Source organism: Apus apus, chromosome 1 (assembly GCF_020740795.1).
Source record: "Apus apus isolate bApuApu2 chromosome 1, bApuApu2.pri.cur, whole genome shotgun sequence".
NCBI lineage: Eukaryota > Metazoa > Chordata > Aves > Apodiformes > Apodidae > Apus > Apus apus.
This window is the reverse complement of record NC_067282.1, coordinates 174916482-174943608: the sequence shown is the minus strand read 5'-3', so window position 1 is coordinate 174943608 and position 27127 is coordinate 174916482. Positions and strand designations below refer to the sequence as shown.

The 27127-nt window shown below is 37.8% G+C and overlaps 2 protein-coding genes across 6 annotated transcripts in view; one reads left to right on the top strand and one right to left on the bottom strand.

Annotated features, from left to right (window-relative positions):
- The window catches only part of TMEM117 (transmembrane protein 117), a 219234-nt gene that overhangs the window by 22621 nt on the left and 169486 nt on the right, over positions 1-27127 (top strand). For all 5 annotated transcript variants that reach the window (XM_051641503.1, XM_051641476.1, XM_051641495.1 and 2 more), the window contains one exon: positions 23411-23543. In XM_051641503.1, the coding sequence (XP_051497463.1) occupies positions 23411-23543 (133 nt within the window). The remainder of the gene's footprint in view (positions 1-23410; positions 23544-27127) is intronic.
- On the bottom strand, positions 14598-20192 carry LOC127395100 (P2Y purinoceptor 1-like). The gene is made up of 2 exons (XM_051641562.1): positions 20123-20192; positions 14598-15619 (listed from the first exon to the last, which is right to left on the bottom strand). Exons 1-2 carry the CDS (start codon positions 20190-20192, stop codon positions 14598-14600), a joined length of 1092 nt encoding a protein of 363 aa, XP_051497522.1.

Sequence of the window (27127 nt, the reverse complement as noted above, 5' to 3'; positions counted from 1 at the left end):
CTGGGAGTGAGTTTGGAATCATGCCTGCCACTTTCAGGAGGAATATTTTTCCATTCCCTGATTTCCAGAAATAGAAGTGAGTTATTCCTAGCAGGCACAGCCTGATGGGCATAGTGCAGGTGCAGCCTAACACAGGGGCACATTTCTTCTATCCTTATTCCTTACAGCAAGGAGATGAAGAGGGTCTTAGTGTGGAACATCACCTTGCTGTGTGCTTGATGGAGAGCCCCAAGGAGAACATGATTTCCATGGTCAGGCTGTGCCATTTTGAAGATCCCCTAGGGTTGTCAGAGTGGCATAAAGGTCCTTCACGTACCAGACAACATTTCTCTTTGTGTGATTCTGCTGGGACTCCAAATCAGGCAGTGAGACTTTTTAATGAAGTTCTATTTCCTTTAAAAGAAAAAAAGAAAAAAAGAAAAAAGAAAAAAAAAAACCAACAAAAAAACCTCAGTGTTCTGGCCTTTAAAAAACTTTGAATGTGTTCTCAGGATTTAAGAACTCTTTATCAAATAGTAAACGTGGTTTATACATTTCTTAAGGATATTTTGCATATTAAAACATTTAAAAATACGTAAATGTACCAAGTAGCCAGAGGTACTTTTGGGGAGGAGGAATCAGTGACTGTTCCCTACAAGACAGGCAGGGCAGTAATACAGTATTTCCAAACGTGATTCCTGAGCCAGACGAGGTGCATAACTTCATTTCAGATGCTGGCAAACGGTTTTCTGCTTTATTATTTGTCTGTTTTCATCAGAAGGAGCAGTACCCTCTTCCCCATTGGGGAGCCCTTCTCAAGAGATGACAGGAACAGCTGAGAGTTTTCTGTTTTGAGTAGTCACACCCTCCCTGGTGCTGCCAGGTGGGAAAAGAGCCTCCTAGGGGCAAACTGGCCATCTGGGTAGGGGTAGCAGTAGAGCCTCAAGGCAACTGAGACATGAACAGTATATGTTGAAAAACTTATTCTAAGAAGCACTGATCCTGTGAACTTTTTATAAACAAAGGACTTTTCACCCAAATTTTCTCAAAGCTTGCTTCACATAAAGCATGACAATTTCCTTAGCTTTCTAAGTAAGGTGAGGTGTTCTTACCCATCTGCCATGGTTTGCTCCAGAGATACCTGCATTTTAGTCCTAAGCAGAGTCAATTCTACCATATATTACATAGCTGCCTTTTAGGAATGCTTTGACATTTAATCCAAATAGCTCTCACATGTTACTGCCCAACCTTGTTCGTTGGTGCCATTATGAAGGCCTCACTAGAAGCAGCTTCTATTTTGCATCGTTGAGCAGCCACCCAATCTCAGCACAGCATAAGAGCAGATGGGTACATAGGTGTTGGGGAGCGAGACTCTTGAAATGTTCAAGTAAAAATGCTGATGGTAATGTCATGGTGGTCTTGATGATATTTTAATGATGACAATGGTAATGAGAAAAACGTAGGCTGTTTTCTTGTTTGATATAAACATTTGAAATGTTTCTTATGTTCTCCCTTAAGCTCAGCAAAGCATGAATTTTAAGATTTCTGAGATTACTTAACCAAACAAAGATGCAGAAAAATAATTTGTTATGACACAAGTTAAAAATTGCAGGCATGATACTGCTTTTACGTTTTCCCCATTGCCTCATCTGCGTGTTTCACTTCCAACACTGTAAATTCTGCCTTTTTCTTTGTCCAACACATATAGCACTTAATTACCTAGAATGATAAAAATTTAGTATCTTTTACATATGCAAATTGACCATTGAAAAAGTTATGACAAAATAGCTGTTTCAGATGTGATTATCACTTGTTGTTTTTATGATTTATAAGACTTCAGAACTTTACAAAATTTCTGGGTTACACCAGTGATGCTTCTGGCTCAGTATCTTACAGTATCCCCCTGTTATACAATAAAGTATAGGAATAGGAAAGACTGTGCTGATAACTCCCAAAATAGTTTCTCAGTCTCCAAAAATTTGTTCAGAATTCAAACCAAAAAGATGTCTATTTTTAGACGCCTTTGACAGCATTCTGAAGACAAATAATAAAGGTAGTAGTTAGCAGTAGTCTTTGTTCCTGCCTACCTGTTACTAAGAAGCAAGTCCTTGAATTTTCACATGTACGCAAATAAACTCCCAAATTAACCAAGTTCTTCCTCCTACTTCTGTTTAGACACCGGGAAACTTTTTGGTTTTGGCCAGTTCTTTGATGTCCAGAGAAACAGAAAATTGAAAAATAAAGTGTCAGTTGAAAAGAGGCAGAATCTTCTGCTGAGGTGGTCCTATTTTTAAATTGCCTTGAATTAATATTTCATCTGCAGCACTGTGGTATGATCTTTTTAACATGGAGAGCTGCTTGGGGCTTTGCAGCCTCACTTTTGCACATGCTAAAGAATGTTTTCTGTTTCTGGAACACATGCAATGTGTGTCTACTAAAAAGCACACTTTCATTTAATACTAAAGCAAAGAAGAAGTGGAATCTGTGTGAGATTCAGTCAAAGTCAAAATGCTAAACAAATACTGAAAATGAGATATTATGGCAGAGAGGGCATAAAGACATAAGGCAGGATTGAGGAAAACGTTCCTAGAGAGTTGCAGCAGCAACAATATTTAATTTCACTTTACTTGAGTTAAACGGAAAAGAGCCCAAAATGTGAGAGATGTCAGCTTATAGTAAGAATAATAATATAAAATTTAATAAAAATAAAGTAATACATGATAATAAATAAACAGAAACCCAAAAATATCCTACCTCTCTAGCTAATCTGTGTTCATAGATGTAAGAAACAAAAAATATGGACCTTAATTCACTCTTGACAGTGTAATTTGTTGGGATTTTGTGAGGTGTAGGAAGTGAAGAAGAAACTAAAACCTAATGTTTTATGTGGAACTTCTGCTGAGTTCCTGATCAGGTACTCCAGACAAGACTTTTCTCTGGAACAGTTGCCCCATTTGCTACAGAGCACAGGCTCTTCACTCACCTTCTCCTGTGGGTAGTGTCCTGGAAATCAGGCTGAAACATGATGTAATTAAAGTATAAGACAGAAATCAAGAGTGGGAATTCTCATTTACTTTTATTGAAGTCTGTTTGATGTGACTATATATTCCATCTCTCTTTTTCATTTTTATAATTACAAACCTTGTCCCTCAAGAGACAGGCCACGTCTCACACGTCTTGCCAAGGGAAGCAGGTTCAGCCTGTTCTAGTTGTTTCCTTGGTGTGATGTACTATGGAAAGGTGAAATCCTTCAAAGACCACCTCCAACAGAGATGGAAGAGCGTGTGTATTCCTAAGTATGTCAGCGTCACTTGGGTGTCTTTGGCACTATGAAAGGCACTAATTTGTGTCTAATTAATTTTACTCAAATTTGAACCCCTTTATAATTAGACATCTCAAGGAGTCTCAGTGGATATTTTGTGACCATTGTAAATGCCTCAATACAAATTTTATGGTTATTTTTCAATATATACAAGATGTATTTAATGTAGTCTAGCAAGATATTCCTAAAATAACTACTACTTCAAAATGAGTGAAGACATTTTTGGCTGTACTGAAGAGGTTTGAATTCCTTACACTGAGAGGGAAGGAACCTTCCTCTGAAAGAGGTGGAAAGTTCATCAGCAGAACTGGGAAAATGTCCTATAACCTCAAGGAAACAAGTGCCATGTACTACTTGCTGTGCCTGTTCCTTGTTAAGACACCAGCTTATTAAGATGGAGAGCTTGTTTTTGGCTATTTGAAGATTAAGATGCTGCAGACTATCGTGCTGCACATAACGCATTCTGGACCTGAAAGCTGCATGATTGACACGTCTTTATAATTTCTCTTCCTCTTAGATCCTGAACCATATAAATTATCATCAGTCTAAAAGTTGGTCAGATGCACCTTCGGAGGTGGAATGCTCTTCTACAGTAGTATTGGGTTTCCCCAGAAACCTTTTGCCATGTTAACTTTTGGAGGTGGATCATATGGTTATGCTTGTATGGTTGTGTTATAGCTTTTTTTTTATCAGACCCTCCTTCTGCCTTCAGAGCAGACAAGGGTGCAAATGTCTGTCTAGGGATGCATTCTGCCCTAAGTTACTCCAAAAATGGGTTTTTCCTAACCTTACAGAAATGGTGGCTCTTTAAAATGCATCAGCCCCACCATGGTTTCCATGCCTCACCTTCCAGTAAAACTAACTGCTCAGCTGGGTTTTGGATTTATCAAGAAAATGAGTGATAACAGACCTGTTATTCTCATGCTGTGGTAATGGTTATGGCATACGAGGTCTTAAAGTTATATAACAGAACCACACTTACCAGAGGGAAATTGGCTGTGAGAAGCAATTCAGACAGAATTAATTATCTTTCAACAGAGGAGCACCTTCTAGTGGTGTTGAATTAATATGGCAGCTAGTGCAACTGAGTTATTTTCTCTAAGCAAGGAGACATAAATATGCTAGACAAAGAATAGTAATTAATATTTCTGTGCACTGTTTTTGTAATTAAATTGATAATTCATTTAAAAAACAAAGGAAAAACTAAACCTGAGTAGTGAAAGCATATATTTGAAAAAACAACAATATTTTTCAATCACAGCACCCTCCCTGACAACCTATTAGCTTAGTATCTTTTTGTGCACTTACCACTAAGTAGTAATTTTATGTGTTATACTGTGGAACATACTCACCCTCTGCCTTTTTTTTGGTAATGAAAATTTTGTTTCATTATATATCTGATTTAGCTCCAAAGTTATTTTGCTATGGAATTTTTACTTTGTCCAAATTTTCACTGATTGTTAACACAGTGTCTCTATCCTGTGTATTTCTAGTTGTCATGACCCACAAGGTGAGTATGGCATGTCCCACAAAGTGGGCATGGGTACTGTTCCCCAGACCCAGGGGGATTAGGACTGGACCCCATTGCTTTCTAAACTTCTTCTCAGAGAGGAGCCTTGGTGCAGCTGGATCCAATCCTCCTCTCTTAATCTCTTTTAACTACCCATTTGGCAAGATTAACCTCTGGAATTCTCTGCACGGTATGCTAAGATAAGACCATTACCAGGAGGCTTATACAAAACATTGCTTTGCTTAAAATTGAGTAAGATTATAAAGCTTGTTAAAAAAGGCACAACAGTATCACTCTCAAAGCAACTGATTACAGCTGGCAGAACTGAGCAAAATTGTACTCTCAAAACAAAAGGTTACAGCTGGAAAAACTTAGCAAAATTAAGAATGATATTACCCTTATGTGCTGAGAATAAGGTTTGAAGCAGAGAGAGATGAAGAGAGAGAGAGGGAAAGAGATGAAGAAAGAGGAGATAGGAAAGATACCACCACCCTGGCATCAAGTGACGATCTCGGCATGCCGTGTGGTCCTTGGAGGGTGGGCGTGCACCCTGAGCATTTCAAGTCTGCCTCTTTTATGGCACCTGGCCCTGCCTCTCTGGGTGAGGCTTGGCCTATTTCGTGCGGACTCAGTGTTAGGTTTGGGAATGTTCTGGAAATGAGTTGGTGAGGCACAGGGATCCAGGTGATCATTTGCCCCCCCGTCCAGGTGGACTGAGAAATGACCTTTATTTTCACACATGTGCTCTGTCCTTAAACAGGACAGTGGTCTTTCACAAGATGGCACTGTGCCTCCAGGGGCTCCTCTTGCTGGCCCCTGTTCCTTATCAAGTAAGGACAGTGTCCCATTTATCAGGGTGGCTGCCAAAGGTGGGACTTGCCTTGTAAGGACAGTGTATCAGGTTGATGACTGAACGAGGGGCCCTCCTTGTGAGAACAGGGTCCAGGTGGCTTATTGAATGAGCACCCAACCTGAGCACAGTGTCCAGTTTGTCAGGGCAGCTGTTTTGAGACAATTACTCATTTTGGGACTCTACACTAGTAAAGATACATTTCTCAGTACAGAATTCAGCATGGTTTCTTACTTTTGCAGGTAACATAGGATCAAATGATTTAAAATTAAATTTTTTCAGTTAGTACTAAATACAGTGGATATGCTGGTTTAGCTGATAGTGTGAATTTCTACTCTTTCAATTTGTATGTAGTAAATAATCCTTTTTTGCACACTGTTACATAGTATACGTAATAAAACCGAATAATGTGCTATTTCTAGAAAGGTAAATTAAGACTAACGAGCAATGCTTAATGTTATGTCATTGTAGGAAATTTGTTTTATGCATTAGTGGAAGTTATCTCTTTGAAACTGATATCCATACTCAGGTTTTCATTGGATTCCTTTGAATTTTGCAACTTCTTAGAAATTTCACATATACCGAGTTTGATTTGTAGGTGGTTAACAAAATGCATAACTTTAGTTCTACTTTTTAATTCTGTAAACATAATCCCATGTTATCAAAGTAGAGAACTTGCAATTTTTATTTTCTGAAGAACTTTTTAGGCACCTGGAGATTTCAGCCCGAAGTGGAAATAGGTCTTGCAAACATTTTAACCAGTAAAAGCTCATTCCACGTCACATGTTTTGAGTGTGCCATTATGAGGTCGACTTGATGAAATAGCTACTATTTTTGCATCCTGTGTCCCATAGTGGGAGGGTGAAGGGGTGGTCAAACAAGTGGGAACCTGAGGCAAAGTTAATGGAATTGAGACTTTGTCTAGCACCTCTGTAACAGTGGGCATGAAATTCTGGAAAGTATTGGAAGTGCCATGCAGTCACTTGTGAGAAATTCAGCTGTTTAACCCTGAGGCTGTTTTGAGCCTGGTAGAATAATAATCAGCTTTCCTGCAGTTAGATCTGTGTTGTTTGCAACACAAACTAGTATTGATATAAGGCTCCATTAACTGATTTTATCCCTTTTTTGGACCTCAGAATTCTGTCTCGACACATACACAGATGCTAGTTGAGAATCACATAGCCTATGGAACAAAACCAAGTTTGAAAACTCTCATATCTAAATGCGTGACCACATATTTCATTGTAGGCTAGAGAGCTGTCATTGGAATATACTTTCTCTTGGTCCCACAACATCACTTCTCCACTTGTTTTGTGCATATGAAATGCAAACATGTTAGGTAATCCCTGGGGTTTCTGTTGATGAGAATTAGTTGCTGTGTCCAAACCAGACAGAATAGTTGCAAATATTTATTGAAGACAAAACATAAAACATGGCCCATGCTTAGTCTGCAAGTACTGGAATTAAATCAGAAAGCTGTCTCTGGTGAGGGTTTCTTCTTTTCTGCATACTTCACACCTCCTATTAGAACTGGAGAGAAAGAACCTTCTGCATGGAAGCCCTCATCTGATGTAGCAGTCTGGACAAAAAAATAATGTACTCTCTTCTTGACTAGGAGGGAGTCTAGCTCATTTATATATTTTTAAAAGTTAGATTGGCATTGATTAATTTCCTTTGATACACAAATTCTTTTTCTTAAAACATCTCTTCTGTATTTGACAGACCAAGTGGCTACTTTTTTGACTCAAGAAAATGTAAATCTTTTGTTCTCATGCTCTCTAACAGTCTTTGATGGTGCTGTATGCATGTTTAGCATTGACTCTTACATTCCCCACAGAGTCCCAGAGACAGCTTTGCTTACCTTAGTCCCAAAGAAAATCTCTGGCAAAGCACATGGTCAAATATAAATCTCTTCCAGTTCAGCACTGGGGTTAGTTGTGGGTGGCTATTCTCTATTGACCTCAGCTTCATGTGTTTCATAGAAAGGGAAACTGCTCATTCAAATCACACTGAAGGTTTGTTATGCTATTATTTAAACATATTAATGTACCTATAAACATATTAAACTATGCTAATATTTTATATGTTTGTATTAAAATAAAATTTGTCATTTACTGTGCCATAATACTGCATTTTGGACCATTTACTTCAATGACCATTTGTAAAACTGTAGATACTCCAAGATGGATAAGGATGAAATCTGCTTTGTTTTCTGAGTAAAAAAATGTTTTAGAAATGATTATTTTAAAAGACTGCATGATAGATATATTTTAAACAACTCCATTCATTGTTAAAAATAAGCTTGCAAATCTGTTGCAGTGCAGTTTTAGGAGAAAAGAAGAAATTATTTGGATAAAAAAATGAAATCATTATTAATCACAAAGTATTGCTGAAGTGGTATTGAAAACCAGAAGTTACAGCACTGCCCTTCAGAGTTCAGCATCAGCATTATATGGGATACAAATACTGCTGTGTTTCTTTTACCTGCTGTGAAATTTGAATTCCAATTAATTCAGACAAAATGTAGTTTCTGTTTGCCACTAACAATTAAGATGATGAAACAAGGTAGCTCTAAAATGAGAAACAGGAGGAGAATCAGAAAAACAGGTTTACAGGTCTGGCAGCCAAAAAAAAGCAGCTTTCATAAAAGTGCTAAAAAATCTTAAAGAATAAAGAGTGCAAAATCATAATTAATACTTACATGCCCTCTGACCAGCTTTTCTTTTGTTATGCATCAAGGGCATCTAGAGAGAGGAAATTTTTTATCGTGTTCATTTTCTGACCTGGGATACTGTCACATAGAATTAAAAAATATGTACCTCAAGAACAAACGCGTTGGCATTTTCTATTGCTTACACAGGTTTTTAAGTTGCTTCCCTACTAAAAAAAATGTTCTAAAACATAACAGGAAATCAATATCTATTTTTACAAGTTTTATTTTAACTGCATCAGCACAATTGTCTAAATCTGAAGTAACAACATCAATAAGAGTAAATACTATCATTAAAATTACTTGTTAAATCTTAAAATAGAAGTTGACAGATGCAGAAAAGTTCTGACTTAAACCTGCCTACATATTGTAATTCTGGTATAGGTTTAAGTCTTTCTGTATTATCTGCATTTTACAGCATTTCACAACAGAGATATTGCATCTAGGTAATTATAATGACATCAATGTAAATCAAAGAGGGAGAAGTGGTACCTTTATGAATCCCCAAAACATTTGGTAAAGCAGATGACACTGACTGTTACCACCCTGCTCTTGGGTGCCTTTGGGTAATGCACTAAGGAAAAGAAAATGTCAGCCCTTTCCTTGCAGCAATGATTTTTTTATTTTATTTTATTTTATTTTTGTCACAAGATGAAGGTGCACGCTTATGGACATTTGTATTTAGGTTCTTTTTTCTTTAAGAAATAGCAAGCAGTTTCTAAAGACTGATGCATTCTAGAAGACACAGAGTGCTTTATGTTTCACCTGTATTTGCTCACCTGTGTTTTCTAGTTCATGCCAGGCCCTTGAGACCACTCAAATCAAGTAAGACAGGCTGCACAAGTGTCCTGATGGAAAGGCGTCTGGCTACTGATGTTGGTCTTCTGACTAGCCTTGATGGGACTGGTGGGAAACTGGAGATGCTAGGTTTCCATTGCCCTAGCACATGATGTACTTTGCAAGGACATCACTTTTCTAGCTAGGTCAGTAGCTGAGACCTTGAATATGTATGTTTTGTGACATTGGGCTGCCTTTTACCTTAGACTACTAAAGCTGAGAACTGCAGTTCTCCCTTATTAAGGCTTTCCTTTCCCAGCCAGAGGAAGCTCCATCCATGCTGAGTCGTGTGAAGAGGAAGAGACCAAGCTGGTAAGTGGTGAGTTGGAAGAAGTCTTGAAAAAAGCATGAGGGGCTGTAGAGGTGGTAGGTTCCTGCATGGAGGCCAGCACATCCCACCTCCTCTGACTGTAGGCTCCAGGCTCAGGACAGGGAGACTTGGCAGCCCTCAGATGTTTCTCTAAGACAGGCCCAGAGAAGCTGTGTTTCCCTGCAGGGCAGATGTATGGACTTAGTCATATTACTTGCCTCTGCCATGATTCCTCCAGCTTTAGAATCAGTCTAGGTATATTTTTTCAGAGCTTTGGCTTCCACTGGTGAATCCAGTGTACAAAGGTGATGTATTTTAATCACCTTGTCATATTGCTTGTCATAGCTTTTTGCCAACTGAGGTATTTCTGAGGAGTGGAAAAGAAAACCTGAATACATTCAATTATGCATATTGAAGAGAAGCCCAAACTTTCAGGAACACTTGAATATTTTTATTTTAAAAAGGTGTGATCATGTCTTAATAAGTGTGAAAATTTCATGTAGTTTGTGAGGTATAAGTATTTCAAAGACAAATGGAGAACAGTGGATTTATTAAGAAGTCTGTCCTTAGAAAGCAGCTTTGAGACGTTTGTTTCTCTAAACACAGCTGAGCACATGCATAAACAGTCAAATCATTCAGACCTTGGTCTATTTTGTATTCATCTAGTATATAACAAAGATATACACCACGGTAATATCTAAGAATCTAGATATGGTACATGAAAACTACCCATAGCTTGCCATTAGTTTTGTAGTTTAATACACTATTACAACATTCAATAATGCATTAAAATTTGTTATAACAGTTGGGCATTGAAGTGGATATCATGTCCTCAGATTTAATCTAAACAAAATTCTGTGAGAAACCAGCATTGCAACATACTTGTCGTAGTAGAAAATGTTGACTTTGGCTCTCAGCTGTCTAGTTTATTGTTCTTTTATTATAGCAAAATGCAATAAACTTATTTAATTCTATTTGTTTCTGTCATGCTATCTGGGGATTATTATAGTAAAACATTTTAGGAGCATGTTCTTCCAAGTAAAAATATCACCAAGTAAATATGAACAGATGTCTTGTGCCTTTTAACTCTATTTTGTAAAAAACCTTTGATTTCAGTCAGGACAACATTAGCATTAGTTCACCCTGGTTGAACAAAAACATGTTTTAAAAATATGGTTAATTGATTATAGAATCACTTATGAACAGCAAACAAATATCTAGATGTCTTGTTGGTTACTAGGGTGTGTTCACAACTGAGTATCATGAGGAACATGAATAGCTGATGGTAAGAGAGGGAAGGATTTTTCATTTGTTTTGTGTCCTGAAGATTATTTTTAAAGATTACCCAGTGTCTTTAGTCTCAGCCCAGCACAAGGCATGTTGTGTGAGATGCCCAGGCCAAGGGAACAGACAACAGAGGCACAGTGAGACAGATACTTTCTGTAGGAATTCCCCATCTTTTTTTTTTTTTTTTTCCTTTTTGTTCTTAATTATTCAGAGTTGACTGAAAATAATATTTTCAGAAGCATAAGGTGGTTTCCTTCCTTTTCTTTCCCCTTTTCCTCTTATGGGTGTGAGTACCTCGGGACCTGTTATAGATGGCTTTATTGATATAAAATGAATGAGCTTTATAGGATTGTATGGACCACGTAGATTGCATCCAGCTACAGGAACAGACACAGGAAGAGGATTTACTTTTGTAACACAGTTTCTTCCATATACTTTTCTTTCAGTGGGACACAAAAAGGAGCAATGCAGGAAAACAGATTTTACCAGAGTTTCAGACTCTAGTTTGTTCTTTGTTCTGCAGGTGAGCCCAGAACAGTGAACAGAGGAGCCAGGCCATCCACCTTACAGTCCTACATAAATGAACTAGAGGACTCTCCAGTTAGCTCCTGCTTGTCCCCAGCAAACAGTTTAGAGCAGGGCTACCATTTATGCCACCCGTAATGCTTTCTCATATTCTTGGGGGTCAAGAAATATTAAAGGATGCACAGCAGAAATCAATATTGTCTTGATAAATAACTTTTCACAGCAATTTTTACCTTCTTAGTTGGCTGAGATCTGCATTCCCCCATGCAAAAGCAGGTCCCTACCTGTTTGCTTCTCTGGTCCTTCCACTCCCAGACCTGTGAAGACAGTTGCTGGCATTGCTCCATCATGTGTGAACATGCAGTTCTTTGGTAGAGTGATGCTGACAGAAACTTAAAAGCATTTTGTGTCTTTCTGTGTGAGTATACTGCGTAGTTCAGTCACACTGAGAATATAAGGGTCATTTTTGTTCAGTTAAATGCATTTTATGTTCTGATTACCTGACCAGAATGAAATTTTCTCCCAAGGTTTTGATCAAGTCAAACTCTCACATTGACTTTAAAGCATTTCCATACTGTTGCCTTAGTTTTTGTTTTCGCAATGAAACACAAATAGAGGAACCCTAGACTTTGAGAATCTCTGCTATCTGCATTAATGCTGCTTGCAAAAGGCATTGCATACCTATTGTGGAAGGGTTATCTGTGAAGCTTTTTAATTAATGTGTTTGTCTTGAGCTCACTGGAGGCTTTCAGTCCTACCTTTAACTGACATTTAACATTTTATTCTCATCAACTTTGGTTACTTGTGAGCACAGGGTGTGCATTTGTAGGTGTTACAAAGGCTGCACTTCAAGATGAAACAATTCCAATTTATTTCCAAAATCAAGGAGTGACTTTGATAATGTTTTTCACAATTTCTTCTGAGTTGAATCCTTTCCTCATTAACAACAGATGATCTTTCTAATTATACTTGTTTAATATGTAATAGTAACCTTAACTTCTATATAGTAGTTATGCAGTGAGAATAACATGACCTGTCTGAATAGAAAAAACAAATATTTAGCTTTTAAAAATCTTAGAATTTTAGAAAATTTAGAGAGAAGCTTCTGGTCTAAGTCACTGTTGTCTCTCCTGAAAAAGCTTGTACATCAGAAGTCCTGGCAGGTAAAACCTGAGAATCTTGGCTTCCCAGAAGTGTGAAGTTATCTTTTCTAGCCCAGGACTGTAGTGAATTTTCATGTTTAATTTTTTGTCTAGAAAAGTGTATTTTGATTTCACATGGAATTTTACCCAGCCGAAACACAGTCTAACTTGCTGAAAAACAATACTGTGGTGGAGGAAGGAGACTATCTCTTTATCGGTAGATTGAAAGATAAAAATTGCAAATGTTTGATTTTGGAAATAGTTTACTGTTTACAATCTTGGGTGCAATTGGGTGGGAGCAATACATTCTGTTCCCCAGAGTTTCATGCTAATCTCTTCTTTTCTATCCTTTTTCATGCTGAGTGCCTTTTTCAGTAAAGGGTATTGACATTGTTTCTGTATCCGTCTGCGACCTAAATGTATGTTATAGTGGGTATTGCTGATGGGTGCCTATTCATGGATTAAAAAATTCTCTTTCTTAAGGAAGCTAATGCATTGTTGTTAATAACCCTGTCGTGTTTCCAATAGACAATTCATGCGTTAAAAGAAAAGGTGAAAGATTAAGAAATTATCATAGCAAAAAAGGAGCACTTACAATGGAGTGAGTACTTAAATCCCCTGCACAGAAAATAGGCATGCAATTTTCCTGTGAGGTCCTGTGAGATGGCTAGTACAACTAAACACATGTGAAGTGTTTCACATTATCAGGACCTGGTTCTTCATTTCATGTCACAGTTATACAGTTGTTCTAGATGTCATATATAGATGTACATGTACACAATACATTTGAAATATACAACAGATTTAATACCAATGTAGAATAGAATTATTTTCACATTGAGACATGTGAAGACAAAGTGATATTAACACCACGGCAATCAAAGAATTAAGACACTGTACAAAGTATATTAGAAGTACTTTGTTGTAGTAACTTCTGAAAATAAAGTTAATAAGCTCACTGGTATATGAGTTTTATAAGCAGCAAAGTAGTGTATGAGACTTCAGCAAGAAAGCAGGTCAGCAGGTGAATTATGTAGCTTATTTGCCCATTAATGTGTTGAGAGAACACATATTTAATCACTCCTGAAGGTGGACGTTCTTTGATGTCAACATTCTATGTCTATACATTGTGCTGCTTTAATTCTCAAAGTGCACTCACTGTAGATTAATTACTATAGACACTCCTGAACTGTGATGCTAAGACCCTAAATGAAGAGGAGAATAAGCACTCCTGTGTAGCAGCCTCTCTCTTCTTGCAGCTCAGCTACCTCTGTATTTCACAACTTTTCCTCTTCACACTTGATGAGTTTAGAGTTCGTGGCAGAAGAACATGCTCCTCTGAAGCAAAAAGTTATGAGAAATAGCTGTATTTGCACAGGATTTGGGGACACCATTAGTGTGCCCTCTCTGTAGTTTTGGAACCACTGCTGCCTGGGGGAAGACTTAACAAAGCTCTTCAATCCATGCTCATTTGCTTCATGAGCACATTCACTGTAGCTCTGAGTATCCTCAGGGACTTTATCTTACTATTTGCTTTCTGTTTGTTTGTTTTCAGAAATGTGCTGCACTTACCAGGGTTAATGAGGTTCCATTGGCAGTGTCAGAGGAACTTCAGTGCAAGAAGTATTGAAATGAAGTACTTGTAGAAAGCCTCTTTGCAAATGCTTAAGAAATTCAGCATCATGATAGTATTTAATTGCACAGTCCAATCACAGCAGCACTTACAAACATATAAAAATAATTAACAGAAACTATGAAAAGGCTCCTCAACATTGTGTGCTCCTAATCTTTACTGTATTTTTCTGGCCAAGAATTAAAGTAGCTAGTTAGAACTTTTCTTCATTGTTCATTGCATATCACATGTACATACAGTTAAGAAGTGCTGTTTCACTATAAATTCAGGTATATGAGTGACAAGAATATTTAAAATGCAAAATCACTAAAGCTAGGAGTTGATAGTGTTTCTTTTCTAGTAGATGTACAAAGGAAGTTTTACTCTGCATTGCTGTGTATTCTTGCATACTCAAGAGATTGCTGTTACTGTACAGAGGGCCAAATTTTAAACAGGTCTGACGACACAAAACCAAATGGACAGTGGGTGATGCCTGTCTTCGTAGACTGATGTTTAAGTCATTGTTCTTGGGGAGGGAGTGATGTCCCTTATCCTTCCTGTCAGACAACAGCAGCACTGGCATTTGTGATGACATGTTACAGTTTTAATTATTTGATAGAATGTCTTATTTGCTACTGTAAAAATGATGGGGTCAAGGCAACTATTGATGCTGCAGATGATCTCTGTGACTTTATAAATGGCATTTAATGTGCTTATGTTCCCACAGGGTGGCTGGCAATGAATTCTGTAAATTAGTATCACCATCATCATAACATGATAAGGTATGAAAGAAACAGCAAATACAATCATAGCAGCTGAAATCAGTAACAGAGGTCTAATGAGTCTGTTCCTTCTTTGCTGGCGTTTACCGAGTTGTAGTAATGCTTTGAGTGTCAGCACGTAGCATGTAAAGATGACTGTGACTGGAATTAGGAATCTCAATACAATCTTGGAGAGTGTGAATGGCACTGCAAATTGTAAAGGTCCTTCAGTGCCATCCAGGGTATCTGTGATGTCATGTCGTCGTCCAGCGGCAACTGTGCAATAGATCTCTGGCAATGATGCAATCACTATGAAGATCCATACTGCAATGGTACAAAACACAGCCTTTTCCTTGTCCCACCATTTTAATGCAGAAATAGGATGGACAGCACCTACGTATCTGTCAAAACTGATGAGCGTCAGGAAATAGACACTTCCATAGATATTAATACTAAAAAATAATCTTATGATCTGATAAAAAGCTTGACTGGAATAGATAGCTAACTTCTGGAAACGATAATATACTGAAAAAGGTGCCATGAGAGTCCAAGTAAAGTCACACAGTGCCAAATTAAATAGAAATATAGTATTGGTAGTCCATGTCTTCACATAGTACACATAATGTCGTAGTGCAAGTATATTGCCGAGAAATCCTGCTAATAGAGTGAAAAGGCAAACCAGAATCAGCAAATAACAGTACCACTCCAGCTTAGGATTTCTGTTGCAAATGGGAATAGTGCATGTACCGTTCATCACCTTTCCATGGAGTGTGCCTGAAAGGAAAAGAAAGACCAATATAATTTTAAATAAAAATTCAATTAGATGTATTGAATTTAAAAAGCAAAACTTTTAAGTTAAATCTGGTATGTTTGAATTGGCAGGAGAATTCAGAATATGGTATGATGTAAAAACTCTCCTGTATCTGGAAAAAAAGTAAATTCCAAGTGGGTGACACTGAAAGCTTACTCTATAGCAACAACTACAGCAACAATAGGTGTTCATTATAAAAGTTCATGAACTTTTATCCAAACCTTTATATTCTTTCCTCTCTAATTTTAGTGTAGTGTACAATATATGAGAGAAAAAAAGCACACAGCCTCAGTAATAACAGCATTCCCTTGGCCACAGATGTATGTGTAGCTTTGGAAGAAGCAGAGGAAAGGACAGTAATTGCCCACACTTGCTCCATCCTTGCTTTGACTGTTTTGAGTATCCATAATGGCCCTAGAGACATGCGTATAGCAGGCAGCTTTGCTGTGGCTGAGATCCAGAAGACAAGATCAAAGCAAATCAGGATGAAATCCTGCATGTGCTGAAGGCCACAACAACCTTTCCATCTAAAGCACTGAGCAAACTGCTTTCTTGTTTTTTTTGTTTGTATTTTTGGTGGTTTTTATTTTAACATTTTCTCTAAATTGATATGCCAGGCGAAAACATTCTGCTCATGGTAGGGTTTCATTTTGTCTGGCCCAGTTTGCATCAATGCCTATTATGGACCATCTGGAATGCAGATCTGCAGTGTAATTTTCAAAGCAAGATTGTTACTCCTGTAAAATTTTATGTTTTGTCACAATGATTTTGTGCTCCTAAGAAAAAACAAAACAAAGGCTGGAATATTCTACCAGAATTACGTCACTGATTGCAGTTTGTCATGTTACTTGAACCTCCCTCCAAATGATGCAGCAGACTCCAAACTGCAAGGTCTGTCTGACTAAGAGTTTAGTATGAGGGTCATCCAAGTAGCCGTTTATAGATCTGAATCCACTGCAGTGCTTGATAGGATGGCAGGATAAAATTTTACTCAGTAGAAAGCACACTTTGAATGGAAGAAAGGACTTTTTCAAAATGTTATTGATTCCTTTAAAATTTTCAAACAGCTTCAACCATTAAGTTGGTAGTAATGTTTTTTCCAAACCTGATGAATTTGCTTTCCTCTCTGCCATAATGCAATATGACTTCCAAAGGTATGTTCACAGACACAGGTCAGAATATAACAAACATGAGCTACAGCCTTTGTGAAATCAAACTTTGTGTAACTTTTTTCCTTCAGCTGAAGTTAATAAGATATCCTTGTAAATTCTTTAAAAGGTAGCCACTCTAACAGGTACAATACATTTAATTAACACATACAGTGTTTTCAATTAAAAGAGGTTTGAATATGCACAGGAAAGTTTTATTTTCCTAAAATCGTTTTGGTTAGAGGTCATGTGTGATTTGAATTAAATTATATTTCCTACCTCCCTGCTTTCTTTTTCAATAATTATGAATGAAGACACTAAACACTCGCTTCCAGGTTGTGTTGGAGGTATAAGTAAGCCCTAAACTGGCTGCAAAGAGCACAGCTATAGCTGCATGAGGGAATTGTAGTGCCAGGTTCCTGATCTAATCAAGCTCCTGGAAAAGGCCTACAGGTGGGTTTAAATGGAGGAAAGCAGGCAGCTGTGCCACTTGCTTCACTTTGCTGTAAGTTGGCTGAATAAAGCCTTGGATGTGTAGCTACCTGACTGTGTTAGGGCAGCTACAGACCTGAACTTTTAAATCGCCTACTCCCTTTATCACCTTTATGTTACTGGACTGCACCCAGAGTGGAGCTATATGAAGTCAGTTGTGTAGCTAGAGGGGCTGGAGCTGCACAGTAACTAAGGGAAAGGGGCATTTGGAGATCAAAGAGTCTTTAGAAAATGTCTGTGTTCTCACAGGCATTTCCTGTGTGTCAACCTTGGGATTAATGTTTGGAATTTTAAAAATATTCTTGCTGTCTCCTATTAATTCTTTGTATTATAGTAGCGCTTAAAGGCTGTAACCAAGACTAGATTCTTGAAACTGTGCTTTGCAATAGCTGTGAGCTACTTACAGGGCAGACACTGGGGAGCGGTTGCAGAGATAACAAGAATCTTTCCTGAGGTTACATAATAAGCAAGAGAAGAACACAAGGGCTTCGACCCCCAGCTCAGTTCAATAACAAGACCTCCTGGTCTTTCATTGGAAGAATTCTAAGACTTCTACAATCAGACAGTTCTTCACTACATGTTAATGGACATAGTTAGTACGCCCTGCTGTATCATGAGGCCACTGGAGCTACCTTGCTTCCCAGTAGGACAGCATATGTGCTGTAATAATTTTCAGAAGTGACATGTTTTTCATATCAACAGCAGTTTTTGTTTCTACTGTCTTAACACCAACAGAGTAACTCAAGCTGCAGGGAGTAACAACATCATCTTCACAGTTCAAGTCCAAAATTTTCATCTGTAGTTCAAGAAAACTTTCTTCTTCTGAACATTGCTGTGTTCACTGCTGAGTCCATGTATTCTTAAACAAAACCAGCCAACACACACACACCCATCTTAGCAGTGGCAGAATGAGCAACAGCACCATGACATTATGTTGTGACAGATGAGGAGTTGTGTATGTTAGTGCTGACTAAAAACAGACTTGCCAGACTTTGATGAAAGTAAGATTGGGCTTTCAAGGCTAAAATATACTTCGAGTTTGCTGAGAGAAGTTTTTCAGCTGAACAGTTTCAGCCATTGATGGAGGTGCACATTAAATGGACAGAAAGAGCAATCACATGATGGGGCATCCAAAATTAAAGGAATACCTCTGCTTTCATGAAAGGTTTGATGTTGTAATACTGTTCATATGACCGGGAAAGGGTTGATATTTATGGGCTCTATCACTCATAATTAAGACAAGAAAGCATGCTAAATTAATGAGTAACAATTTTATGTTTCTCTTCTAAGAAGCAGTCTAATGAGTCCAATCATCTTAAGGGTGGTGGAGCTAAAGATGGTAGAAAACTTTTAATTTTTAAAAAAGTGACTTGTTTGATTGACTCAGGTTCTCTACTGGCTTATGGCTTATTGGGTTGTCTCTTCTCCTGGGCCTGAAAAAAAGATAGCTTAGATCTGTGACCCTCTGACAAAATCTGCAAGCTCCTTTGTTTAAAAAAAAAAGAAAATCAGGCGGGTTTCACCTGGTGAGCTGATTTACTGCCTGATTTCTTTCAGGGCCCTAAATCCTGAAGTCTCTGCTTCCCTGTGTGCCCCTTGTACCTGTGATGTGACCTTCAAAGTCTTGTAATTATATAGAAGACCTTGTTTCAGTAAAATACTGCTTTTTGAGGAAACTTCTTTTGGTGCTAAGAAAGATTGTGTAAAGAATCTTGATTTGTATATATAGCCAATTGTAGCTCTCAGTTTATCACTGGTAGCCATTCATATGGCATTTAACCTGGATTTGCAACGTTCCATTAGGTTTAGCATGTTCATTTATTTAAAAAAAAAAATCTAATTTTATATGTGTAAATATATATTAGGAACTATATTCTTCCCTAACATACCTGTGGGTTTTTTTGACATTTTTAACAAGGATGTAATAAGTGATTCACTTGGTAAAAATAAAGAAGAAAAAGAAAAAAAGAAAAAAAACTATTAAACTGTGTTACCTGTTTGGCTTATGTAATTTTATTCCTTGTTTACTGTCTTTGCCTCTTTTCCCTTTTGGCTTGTTATTCTTTATAATAGAAGTCCTGTTTTTACTTGAACTGTTTTATTTGTTGGAAATTTGGTTTACTTGTTTGCAACTGTATTTGAGTCTGATACAAATCTACTGCCATTACCAAATAGATTTTCCACATTTCTGACTATTCATATACCAATATATTTGTGTTACATGTGCTCTCGATGTGTACCCTTGAAGCTCATCAAATTAATGAGGCATTTTACAGGGAGTCCTAGGTTTCTTTATAAAAATATCAAGCATTATTTGAAATTTTGACTTCAACATCTTACCTGTTAGGTAATAACCTCATGCCTTCCCTTTTTATATTTAACTGAATTGATATGAAAGGATAAGTGCAAGGTGAATATTGAGTGGAACATTTTACATATTTAGTTCAACTGCATTTAACATACTATATGTACTAGCACAATGGGAACAATAAGTAATAATACAGCAGTACTTGAATGCAATTAGGTAAGCAGATTGTGCTAATATCCAATTCCTTTCTTCTTAATTACTCAACTGGTATTGTAATTAAGCTATTATTTCTTTCATTAAAAAATATGCTCCTATGTGACAAACATAAGCTACAGTAGAAAGATAGTTAAGGTGTAAGAATTTTCCTACCAAAGACAGTATTTGTGAAAAAGTACCATTAAAAATATGAAATTTATACCTATGTTTGTGTATTAATCAGGGGGCAATAGCTAAACAGGGGTGATTATATTGTTTGGAAAATACAGGTGCAATAGATACTTAATAAATATTTCTCTTACCTGTTTTAGAAAGGTCAGAATTATCTATTTTACAGGAGTCTAGGTGCCCGGCGGTGCTTTTCCTCTCCATCTGGACTTTCTAAAATCACAACTCTACTTTGCAAATACTGTTTTTAATCCAGGGTGTTAGCAGTATTCCATATGCAGTGGCAGCTCTTCCGAGAGCAGGTGTCAAACTGCAAGAGACATACCTTTAATCATTAAGCCCCTCCTCTCAATAAGTCATGATTAAGTTGTTATTGCCATAGCAGCCTCTGCTTGCCCTTATAGGGAAAGACAAACTTACTGTGCATCCCAGTCTAGCTGGGCCTGGGGCTGTCATTGTTTCCAGCGGTGAAAAAGAAGAGTACAATGGCTTAGGGCATACATATATGTGTATGTTTGTGCTGTCCCTTCCTAAAAAACAGTAGATATGTTTGGTTTAGGACAGGAGAGGGTTAGATAAAATGGAGAGATTCAGTAAAGAAAGAGAGGGATGGGAATAGACATAAAGAAGATCTGGAAATTGTATAGAATGAAACTATATGGGCAGGTGAAAAGGATGAAAGGTTACAGGAAACAGAGGTGAGAATCTCCTGTGTTTATGATAATGGAGAATATGAAGAGCAAAAAGTAAGAGGAGAAGACAGAGAAGGAAAGCCAGTCCAGGAAAAATATGTTCCTGAAGAAAACATGAAAAAGGTTTCACCTAGGGTAAGAGTACTCAGAGCTTCTTAAGTGACAAGACATACCACTATTCTTTAAAAAAGGCATTATCTGCAGAATCAAGTGTAATGGATAACATGATCAAATTTTTTAGGTGTGAGAAAAACACACATTATAAGATTCCACACAGACTCGTAATTTGATTTACTAATGAAATTAGGGAAGCAAATAACGTATGTCAGGGGACCTACTGCTGCTTCAAATACTTCACACAGAAGTTTTCTTAGACATGAAAAGGAAAATTACGTATGAACCAGTAACATTTTTTAGCATTTGAACTTAATTGTAAAGTTCTGTAAACTTTCTCAGAATCTCTTAAAAAGTAAATTTTTTTGTAAGTTATTGGGTTTTTTTTTGTTTGTGTTGCTTTCTTTTTTCCCTTTTGTATTTCATATTCATTGTGTAACATTTGGAGATAGGATACAGAAAAAATGTGCATAAGGAATGGAGATTTTTCTTTATGTAGGAATGGTGAAAAAATATTAAGACTGTAGAAGCTTATTTTGTGATGTCACAGCAAGGCATTATAACTCAGCATTTGACAAATTTTAGTTTAGTAAAATGCTTGGTAGTTGATCAGTCTTTCTGATGTTACCTTAATAATAAAAATTACCATTGTAGCAACTATATTGCTCTTAAATATATTGCTTTAAATATGTTAAATATTGTCTGGTAGTACACAGCCCTTTTGAAATCCCATCTGGCATGTTAGGTGGTGTTCTTGCTGGGAGCCAAGTGCTGAAAAAATGTTTCTACTCCTTTCCAGTATCATTCACCCACTCCTATTTAGATCATTAATCACTGCACGTAAATAGCCTTTAAAAAAGCAGGAACTACTAAAACCAGGTATAAACTATAAAAAAAAAAACAGGATGGGGAGAGTGTTGTATTGCCATAAGACTTGTGAGGATAGGACCATATAAGATCGATCTTGCTTTGATTAACTTGTAATATTAGATTTCTGAAGTTTCAAGAACATTACTGTGAGGAACAATCATAGCTCAAATATTCTAGGGTATGTTCAGTTCTCTGTTATGTAGTGACAACGTTTGTTGTACCTACCTGACTAGGAAATTAATAGTAACTACATCCTGCATATGGCCATAAGCTCTATTCTGTTTTGTGGTATGATTTATTTCATGTTACTACTTACAGGCTTAATAAATTTGTGGCCTTTGTGGTAGAATGTAGCAAAAATCTACATCATAAAGAGAAAAATACTATTCTTCACCTTTGTGGATCAAGGACTTGAGCACAGAGTATAAATGATTTGTCCATGATGTCACAGAAGTTCTCTCGTAGAATTCCAGTACCTGAAGGGGGCCTACAAGAAAGCTGGGAAGAGGCTTTTCAGCAGAGAGGGCAGTGATATGGCAAGGGATAACGGTTTTAAACTGAAAGAGGTTATATTTAGGTTAGATATCAGGAAGAAATTCTTCACCATGAGGCTAGTAAGACACTGGAATAGGGAGGCTGTGGAAGCCTCCTCTCTGGTGGTGTTCAAGGCCAGGTAGGATGAGGCTTTGTGCAGTCTGGTCTAGCGTGAGGTGTTCTTGCTCATAGCATGGGGGTTGATGATCTTTAAGGTCCCTTCCAACCTTAACCATTCTATGATTCAATTATTCTATGACATATTATGAGATAACTATTATCACATCATACAATATTTGACCTGATGCTGTCAAAAGTCAGTGGAAGTAGATGGGCAGCCATCAAGATTTAGTTATTCTTTTGCTACCTATCAAGAAATAGCTGGCAACAAATAATCAATGTCACACAGCCTAAGGTACTTACAACATTTCAAAATTTATAAATAGACTTCTTTCTCAAAACATTTCTCAGGTGCTACTAAGAAGTGGCTCTTGCCTTGAGGTCTAAAGTAATTCAATGAGATATTTCCTGCTGTGGCTGTTTTGGAGTGTTGGGATGTAACGTTTTCTAGAAAATGGGATGGTTTAGACAGTTACCCTTCCAATCCATCACTCCTTCCCATTCTTGCACATATGTGTGGCATTTGCTGTTCATTGAGCTTCAGGGTCAGCAGATTGATGGAACTAATTCACATGAAAGAATAAACAAAAAAGGTAATTTTTCTTCTTTTCCTGGATAGTTCAGTTCTCCACTCATGTTCATCTGTGCATGGCTGCTCAGCTTGCTGTGCCAGCAGGAGCTCACAGTGGGTAGAGATATTAATGGCTGAAACAAGGAAACGTTGAAAGCTGCTTATCCAGTATGCAGAATCACATGTAGTATGTATAACACCACACTGCAGTTGGGTCAGGTACCACAGGCATGATGTGGACTCCTGCAGACCTCCATCCTAGTGATTCTGATTGTAGAAGCCCAAACCAGTTTTTCATCGATTTGTGGGAAGCAGCCTCATAATTTTGTTGCAATCGTATCTTTTCATGATGAACTACAGAAGAGCAGTTTGGCTGCATGATACTAAAACTTCCCTCACACAGTGGAATAGTTGGATATAAGAAGAAATACAGTTTAGTGCTCTATTTGGGTTTTGCTGTAGTGTAACCATGCATTTATTGACTGACTAAAATATGCTTTCTCATAATATTCATACCACAGGTCAGTTGCTCCGTCTGAAAATGTTTCGAGAGGACCACGGGTCTTGGATGACTATGTTCTTCAGTACCATCCTCTTCCTCTTCATTTTTTCTCACATTTATAATCTGTTCCTCATTATGGCAGGAAATATGAGGTAGGTTACTGAGTTTATTTTTGTCTCTTCTGCTCTAGAATATATTCTACTGGAAACTTTTCTTATTATGCTGCTTTACAGTGCACAAGAGCTTACCAAAATCTAAATATACTAGTATTCACTATCTTTTTTAATTCCTCTGCTTTCTGAATTTAGTTAGAATAATAATTTAATTGGTTACTTGGCCAAGAGGATTAAAGTATCAGTTAGAAAAAGTGGGGTCCTAGACTAATGATAGCAACTATTACAACAGGGCATTACTAAAAATTGTATCTATATATACAGTGAGTGGGAAATCTCCCACTCAAAACACAAACATGTAGTATAGTGATATTTTGGTTATGTACAATAATAACTGATGACCCAGTTTTAAAAAGAAATATTCTTAAACATTTTTTTTTCTTTCCATAAGGTGCTAAAACAAGGCAAAGTTGTGGTTGCCTAAGGGATTAACTTTTTGTTACATCTGAATTTGTTTCAAAGAGAGCTTTTAATATTAATTTTCTAGCCTAAGACGACTTGCTTTCTCCTGTTATCTCAAAAGGAATACCTTTCATGTCTTGATTTTCCTGAGAAAACCTACATGATTAGTCATCTAATATATACAGAATGAGTTAATTGAAGAAAAAACCCACAGTCATGTTGTTTATGAAAGGCAAGATAGCATCTGAGCAGCTTCTAGCAAGGAATAAGAAACCAAATATATATATATAAATATATATGAGTTGAAGAACAGTACAAATAATTGAGTTACTTGTTCTTAGTATCAGAGCCATACCAACAGAGTGTGATGAAGAGTTATTTAATGGGCCCTGGTGCAGTGTGATACAGACCTTGTGTGTGTCAACAAAAATATGCAGTGTTTAAAATCCTGTTAACAATGTGACATAAGCCAATAGGTAGGAAGCAGACTGGACCCCATTGAATGAACAGCACAGACCAACTGAGCTAGTCATGAGATCATGACATGAAGATTAAATGTATTGATTTGGGCAAGGCTGGTAAAGTAGCAGAATCACCAAGTGTTTTAGGAAATGATCACAGTAATGACGTGGTAAATATGAATAGGCATCCAATAAGAGGCAGAATACTCAATCCTGAAATAAGGAGGGTAGGAGAGTTGTAGGTTTCTGGCTTTCCTATTTACTTAGTCATACTATTATTGGTATTATGTTAAGATTTATATTTGGTATTTCTAATGCTTCATAAACCATGACTAGCTGTTAGACAAATCATTAACTATTTGGAAAGCTTGAATCATGTCTGGAAATCAGAGTTAATTTGTCCTTGTCAACATTCCTGCTCCCCATATCTGTTACAGGCTTCCATTAGCTGCACTGATGAGATTGCATGGCAATCAGCATCCACATTAATGGAAACAAGCACAGCCTAGTACTAAAATACCTGGTGTCAGTCAATCTGCCCTCTTGCTTTCTGGGGGTTGAAGCCTCCCCTTTCCTGCAGTTTGTTCTCCAGCCCTAGATTTGTTGCAGTCATTTTGGGAAGCTGACCATGCCATGCTTAAGGAATCACACTGCTTTTTTGAAGTGGACTGAAGGCTTATTACTACAATTTTGGGTGTCCATTCCAGTAAAGAGGTAGGGAGCAGACAGGGACAAACAGTTTCAGTCTCAAACTGAACAATGTCAGCTGTCAGTCAAGCAGAGCCCTTGGATAAGTCCTCTCAAAGTTGAGGTTGAACAATGTGTAGTGCTTTTGAAAAGAAGGTTTCAGCAACAAACGTTATCAAACCCAGCTACTTCATGTTGCACATAACACAGTGTTTCAGGGAGTGGATTGTATTTTCCTGAGTAAATGTGATCCTTATAAAAGCTGTTTGCTTGATGGTTTGTACTTCTGTGCAAAAGCACACCTCTGCCTGTGCCATTTGCCACAGTGCCCTACTACAATGGCTGACACCAGAGGAACTGGCAAAGATCAGTCTGCCTGCATGGAGGTTACAGTCTTTGTAGAGTCATGCTGACCTTTGTGCCTATGACTCCTATGAAACACAGCATCCAGAATACACATCTTTGCAATAAAAGCCTTACAATTACTGTATATGAGACTGAGTAAAAAACATTATTTTTTTCATGTGTTTGCTTCTTGCCTTGTCTGATTGAACTTGCCCTTGTGTGCTGGCAGGAGAGTGTTTCTGACAAGTTCCTTTATGTCAGATGTTTGGTCTCATCAGTGAAAACCTATTTGTGGCTCATGAATGGGAGGATCCTGTGTTTTGCATGTGCATGCCAGTGTCAGTGGTCACAGCAGAAGCAAATGGCCTGCTGAGGTCTGGAGAAACCTGTGTCAGGAGTGCTGTAAAGCTCTGTCATGCTACCATCTATAAGAAAGTATATTTTACAGTTGCCAAGATTAGGAGTTTCTTTAGAAGTGTTTTCAAAGACGTTGCACACGTCTTAGTGTGGCAAACCTAAAAAGTGTTAATGTGTCCTTTAAAAAACCATAGCAGTAAGGACTGTGGTTTGCTGGGAAGAGCAAAAGCTGAACAAATTGCTTCTATTTGAAGAGTCCAGTGCAGAGCCACAAAAATGATGGAATGGAACATCTCCCTTATGAGGAAAGGCTGAGGAGCTGGGTCTCTTCAGCTTGGAGGAGAGGAGACTGAGGGGCGACCTCATCAATGTTTACAAATATGTTAAGGGCGAGTGTCAGGAGGATGGAGACAGGCTTTTTACAATGATTCCTAGTGATAGGACTAGGGGCAATGGGTACAAACTGGAACATAGGAGGTTCCACATAAACATCAGAAAAAAATTCTTTACTGTGAGAGTGGCAGAGCACTGGAACAGGCTGCCCAGAGAGGCTGTGGAGTCTCTTTCGCTGGAGACATTCAAAACCCGCCTGGACACGGTCCTGTGTGATGTACTCTGGGTGATCCTGCTCTGGCAGGGGGGTTGGACTAGATGGTCTTTCAAGGTCCCTTCCAACCCCTAAGATTCTGTGATTCTGTGATATATTATGGAACTGTTTGCTGGGTTACTATTTTGAAGTGAATTTTTTTGTGACACATTAGAATGTATCTTTTAAAATTTTAGGTCTCTCTGATTTTGCCAGTGACATTTCCTTTTAGATATTTCACAGTTTATGGCACCGATGCACTGTGCATTAGGTCATTGCTCTTGTAGTCAGAGCTGAACATCTAGTGAGGAAACATGTCTGAAAAGTTGTCAGAGAGTGGCCTGCAGCTATTATTTCTTGCTGCTTCTCATCTCTGGAAACAGTAAACAGAAGCCCAGCTGGGCACAGGGCTCACATCAGGCTCAGCATGTATAACCATGTGAAGGCCTGTCAGGGTTGAGGCACAAGATTCAGAAACAAGGTGTTTGGTCTAGCTGGTCCTTCTCTGCAAAAAAGATGTGGAATAGAGAGGATAAATATGAAAATGATCCAGAGATAGGAAAGGTTCTGCAGTTATTCATGTTTAGGCTTATAGGACACCTGGGGAGCATAGCAGGATGAGTCAGGCAGAATAGAGCAACAGCCGTAGAGAGGGCAGGCCTGGTCAAGGCTGCTGTGAGAACAACACAGAAAAAGCTGTTTCTGCAAAAGTCAGAGTAACCTTA